Here is a 6,145-nt window from a genome sequence, read left to right as displayed (position 1 = left end):
TTGGGGAGCCACTGCTGTAAGGAGCTGTGAGGAACCTGCTTCTGGAAGAGGCTACAGCCTCAGATCAGGAGGGAGAGCAGGGCCACAGCAGGCATCCTGAGAGCAGGCTGAACCCCTACCCCCCACCCCCACACTCCTGGTGAAGGGAGGAGGAGGCAGGGGCCGGTGCCCATTGTGCTGGAGGTGGGCTACACCTCCAGCATTCTGGAGGCCTCTCCCCACTGACCAACAAAGGACATGGGCCCTGAAGCATGGAGGGAGGTTTGTTTCCTAATGATCAAGAGAAGGAGGTGTGTGTCCTGTCCAGCCCGCCCGCCCGCCCGCCCGGCAGAGAGCTCATACCTCCTAGCCAGGGCCTGCCCTCACCCAGGGCCCCATGACTGCCATGGGTGGAGCTGTGTCCCCCAAAATTCACATCCACTTGACTCACAGTGTGGGACCTTAGTTGGGAATGGGGACTCTGCAGATGTACTTAATGACCTCCAGCTTTGGGGAGACAGGGTCTCAAGGCTCAGTCAGCCCTCTCCAGTTTGAGGCTATGCTGGGCGTTGACAGTGGGCAAGCTGAACGCTGCTGGGCTCCTGGGACCCCAGTGACGGCAACGTGAGAGGGACCATGCAGCCACTCAGTGACCAAGGATCCCAGATAGGGTCTCTGCACCCGAGAGCTGTGGCCTCTCCAGGTATGACCACAGATAAACCACCTTCCCACATATGGGTCCCGCTGTGCTGTGCTTGGGCTTCACCAACACTCAGCTCCCTCCACACTCTCACATCACCAGGATCCACCGAAACAGGTTTTCCTGCTCCTGCCTCACCTCTTCTCGGTCCTGCCCAAGTCCTTACCAGGTGTACCGGTTAATAATGCAGACTTTTTTCACTAGATGGAGTTTCACATATGTTGATATGTATGCGATTTGATATGTATGCTATTTTGTTGTATTGACAGCAAGCTTCAAAACTTCGTATGTCAAATTTTCTGAAGGTGTTAACATCATAGACATTTTTACGCCTAAAAATGTTGAATTTCGTGCCAAAAAAAGAGCATTTGTGGGAAGTTTTAATTCATTATGTTGAAGAAAAGTGCTGCTGAAAGTTATCGATACTTAGGGAAGCTTATGGTGAACATGATCCATCTCAACATACTTGTGAACGCTGGTTTAAATGCTTTAAAAGTGATGATTTCGTTGTGAAAGACCAAGAACGTCCAGGTCAACCGAAAAAGTTTGAAGACCAACAATTACAAGCATTACCGGATAAAGATGTATGTCAAACTCAAAAACAACTTGCAGAAAGATTAAACATTACTCAGCAAACAATTTCCGATCATTTACAAGCAATGGGAAAGATTTTAAGGGAAGGAAAATGGGTGCCACATCAACTGAATGAAAGACAAATGGAAAACCAAAAAGTCACCAGTAAAATGTTGCTTCAACTGCATGAAAGAAAGTCTTTTTTGCATCAAATTGTGACTGGCGATAAAAAGTGGATTTATTTTGAGAATCCCAAATGGACAAAATCATGGGTTGATCCAGGTCAACCATCAACATCAACTGCAAAGCCAAATCGTTTCAGAAAGAAGACAATGCTCTGCCTTTGGTGGGATCAGGAAGGTGTGGTGTATTATGAGCTTCTAAAACCAGGTGAAACCGTTAATACTGATCGCTACTGACAACAAATAAACAATTTGAACCATGCTTTGATCGTGAAATGACCAGAATGTGCCAGAAGACACGGCCAAGTAATTTTGCTTCATGATGATGACGCACCATCACAAACTTCAAAACCAGTTAAAGACACGTTAAAAGATCTTGCCTGGGAAGTATTAACCCACCTGCCGTATTCACCAGATCTTGCTCCTTCTGATTATCACTTGTTCTGATCGATGGCACATGCACTTTCTGAGCAGCACTTCAAAATTTATGAAGAAGTGGAAAATTGGGTCTCTGAATGGTTTGCCTCAAAACAAGACAAGTTCTATTGGGACGGTATCCACAAATTACCTGAAAGATGGGGGAAATGTGTTGCTGTCGATAGACATTACTTTGAATAAAGCACTTTTGATGTTTCTCTTGAAATTATCGTGTTTTCTTTGATTACAAAATCAGCATTATTAACCAGTACATCTGGGTAATCCCTCCTCCCTCATGACCTCCTCCCTCAAGCCTCCCTCCCTCAGGTCCTTCTCCCTCATGATCTCCTCCCTCAACCCTCCTCCCTCAGGCCCTCCTCCCTCAGGTCCTCCTCCCTCAGGCCCCCCTCCCTCAGGTCCTTCTCCCCCATACCTCATCTCAGGCCCTCCACCCATAGGCTCATCATAACTACTCTGAAGTCATCGGACTGAGACGGGCTATAATTTAAAATACGTTTATTTAGTGTTTCCACTTGTTTCTGATTGTGTTACACAAAGCCGTTAAATAAATACATTCTCCTAGTCACTCGAGTGCACACCTACTCACTATATAGATGAGGTAGAGAAGTGGGTAGGCTGGCGGGAGAGGCCGAACAGGAGTCATGTGTGAATGCCCCTCTCCTCCCAACCTCCGGACTGGCTGAGCCTGCCCGGAACCCACATCTGAGGGCCTGGTGGGGAGCAGGTGGCCGGGACCCGCCTGGCCCTCAGCATGGCTGCCCACCCCGCAGCTCCTAGAGAGGCTGAACCCGGGGACCTGGCCCCACTGCAGACACGTTGCCTTCAGAGACCCTCTGCCACATGAAAGAGAAGCACGTTTAGGAGAGGCTCCATCCGTGGGAGTTGCTTCTTTGCTTAGCAAGACATTCTGATATATATTTATATATGAACAAGCCAGCCAGCAGACATTCTCAGTCTGCCTTGTTTTAAAAAATACTTTTCTTAATATTTATGACAAAAATAGCTAAATGTGGTATTTAATTTAAAAAATATATATCCTTCTTTTGACTTGCCACCTTTCCAGACCCAGTAGTGACTGGCTACAGTCTTGTCGTGGGAGCGTGCCGCTCCACCTGCTCTGGGCCCGGCGGGCAGGGATGCGTGGGATGACCAGGAGGCACCCCAGCTCACCCCGTCCAGCCAGGCCTGCAGAGATGGGGCAGGTCCACATCTCCTGCCACTGAGGAGCCCACCTGGCTCCCTTCCAGGATGGGCCTCCACAGCAGTTATTCACGGTGTGTTCTCTGGACCACAGGAGAATAAACTTTACTATTTACACTATAAAACAGGAACGAAGAGACCCACATCAACATAAATAGGTTTTCTTTTAAAAACACAGTTCCCTGGGGTTCCTGGAGCCCCTGGGACTCCAAGGAATGCCCTAGCTCAGTAGTTCCTGCGTCCACACTGCCTGCACCCTCGGAGCACAGCCGCCAGCTGAGCAGGACAGGCCCAGGGCAGAAGCTCCAGAGCCACGGCCGCCATTCACGTCAATGTGGGAAGGAGAGGCCCACGCTAAGGAAGGGCACAGGGTGGACCAGGTCACACCCCAACCACCCACAGACCACACCAACACACACGCATGGCACATGCGCACACACATGCACACATGTACACACCTCACCGTGCTTCCACACATAATGCATACAGCAGAGGCATGTGCTCAGATGCATACATCCAGGTAAGCACACACACCCATGAACACGTGCATATGTTCACGCACTCATGTATGCACACACAGCACATGCATACATGACATGTGCTCATACACACATATACATGTGCAGTCGTGTGTGCATATACATCACACATGCAACTTATACATGCACACACTGCACAAGCATGCACGCACCACACACAGAGACATACCCAAGCACACATGCACACGTGTGCGCACACTAACACCAAACCAGGTCCGTGTAGGCCATCCTTTACTCCTTCCGGCAAAGACAACAGCATGGCCGAGGAACACAGCCTTCCATCTGCCAAATCCTAGCCCCAAACACACTCCATCACATCTATCCCCACCCTGCTTCCCCCACAACGACACAGAGCAAGCTGTGCCTTCCGTGAAATAAACGCTCCACGGGGCTGGCCCTGCCCCTCTGCCCATGCATACCCCTTGGGGAAGGCAGGCCAGCCTTGCCACCCCAGGCTCCAAAATCTGCATTCAGGGGCTGGAGTGCAGGGCCGTGTGCCCACATGCTCCCTTCCAGGATGGCTTCCCTGGGGGCAGCAGCCTGGACCTGACTTCCAGAAGCCCTGAGGGAGGTGGCCAGACACAGCTCGCTTTAATTCTTAGAGCAACGACAGCAACGTCTCTCTTGACTTAGTGGTTTCAAACACAAAGCAGATCAGGCAAATAAGTCGGGGGGGAGGGGGGAGAGGAGAGAGGAAGGGGCCCCTCCAGACTGCAGACTGGGAGAGCCACAGCCTGGAACATAATGGGGACAAAGAAAATAATTATTATATATTAGTTAAATTAAAATAAGTTAAAAGTCACTGATATTACTCCAGAGAGAAGTGCTTGATGTCAGAGGGAGCAGCAGCGCCCCCTCCCCTCACTGGCCGTCCCTCTCCTAGTGGTTTGACTCTAACCAGAGCTGGTGGAGGACAGCCAACAGGCTGCCACGGAGGCCCTGTGTGGTCATGAAGGTGCACCCCTGCTCCTCGGAGGGAGCCCACGTGGTGCGGGGCACTGTGACACAGGAACTGGACTCTTAAGGACAGGAAGCATCAGTGCAATGCCGTCGGGTTCCGGGGAGGGGAAAGCAGAGGGTGTGCGGAGGTCAGACCAGGCTGGGCTCCTGCCCCCGCCTCATGCCCAGAGGTGCTGGGAGCACCTAGCCCAGGGCTCAGTCTGCAAGTGCAGATGCCTCTGCTGCACACGCTGCCCGCACCCCCACAGCAGCCTGGCCACCCGGCGCTAGCCCTTGCAGGTGTAGACCTCCTCCCGCTGCGTGCACTGCCTGCACTCCACGTAGCAGCACCAGCGCACCTGGCACTGGCAGGGCCGTGTCACCACGCGGCTCTGTGTGTTGTGGCCTCGCCCACAGCAGATGCTCTCGCAGTTCTTCTCGCGATGGCACCTGCGGCCTGCGGTGCCTGGGGAGAAGCGGCCGGCCAGGCAGAAACTGGGCGAGTCATCCAGGTGCACGAGCTCTGGTGTATGGGGCAGCGGGTCGCCACCTGTGCCCGGGGCCCGGCCCCGGGGTGGTGAGATGGCGCCTGCCTCACCGGCAGCCTCGTTGGTGGTGCTGCCCACCTTGAGCGCGGTCTCATACTTGTACTTCAGGCGCTTGCCCACCTCGTGGAAGGGTGCCAGCTGCCGCCAGCACGTCCGCACAGTACAGGAACCTGACACACCGTGGCACTTGCACGTGGTCTCCACCCCAGCCTTGATCACCTGGAGAGAGAGGGGGGGAGGTGAGCATGTGGGCCACACCTGGCAGAAGAGGCCAGACCCCACGAATCACCCCAAAAGGGGCTGAAACTGGCAGCCACCCTAGAACCAAACCCTTTGGCCCCCAAACCCAGGCTCCCTGGCTCACACCCCCATCCCACTGCCTTCAAGCCGCAGACCGCCTAGGACAGAAGCCCTATGGCCAGCACCTGTGGCCCGGTGGAGACACTCCCTTCCCGCCCAGATGTTCTTCCCTGTGTCTCGGGCTGCCCCTACACGGGCACGGCAAGCCACGCCCCAGCCCCACCACCAGCACCCTATCAGTCTGCTCTCCGGAGTGTGGCACACCCAGTGGGCAGGCCTGGCCACTGGTGTCTGTAACTCAGCTGACCACGTCCGTGCCTGAGCATTGGGACCTGGTGCTGCTGCACATATGGGTGCCACCCAACCAACACAGGAGTGAAAGCGGCTGGCCAGGGCAGGAGCAGGTGTGGCCCAGCATCAAGCTGTGTTCAGACTCGGGGAAGCTTCCCAAGACCCAGACCGGGTCCTTCCACTTCCAGGACTTGGGTGTCACCTGCAAAGTCAGGAAGTCAGGCCACTGCCCCACTGAGCCTCCTGCCAGACTGCCCACACAGGGGTCCCTGGAGGGACGTGGGGAGGAAGGGCAGGGCAGCCCGCCCCCGGGGCCTACGCCAGGTGTGAGCTCCCAGGGAGGGCCACAAGGGGATTAAGAAGCATAGCTACTCCTTGGCCACGCAACAGAAGAGTCACATTTAATGATACTTTGCTGAGAAACACGACAAGTTTAATTAAAACACTACTTACCCA

At 53.8% G+C, this 6,145-nt stretch overlaps 1 protein-coding gene across 2 annotated transcripts in view; it reads right to left on the bottom strand.

The window, feature by feature from the left end:
- Positions 1–2,350: 2,350 nt before the first annotated feature.
- WNT9A (Wnt family member 9A) overlaps positions 2,351–6,145 on the bottom strand; it is a 30,501-nt gene continuing 26,706 nt past the window's right edge. For both annotated transcript variants that reach the window (XM_054717161.1, XM_054717160.1), the window contains exon 4: positions 2,351–5,317. In XM_054717161.1, the coding sequence (XP_054573136.1) occupies positions 4,838–5,317 (480 nt within the window). In that variant the 3' untranslated portion in view covers positions 2,351–4,837. The remainder of the gene's footprint in view (positions 5,318–6,145) is intronic.

The sequence above is a fragment of the Eptesicus fuscus genome, chromosome 6, assembly GCF_027574615.1.
Source record: "Eptesicus fuscus isolate TK198812 chromosome 6, DD_ASM_mEF_20220401, whole genome shotgun sequence".
Lineage (NCBI taxonomy): Eukaryota > Metazoa > Chordata > Mammalia > Chiroptera > Vespertilionidae > Eptesicus > Eptesicus fuscus.
This window is presented reverse-complemented; position numbering and strand designations above follow the sequence as displayed.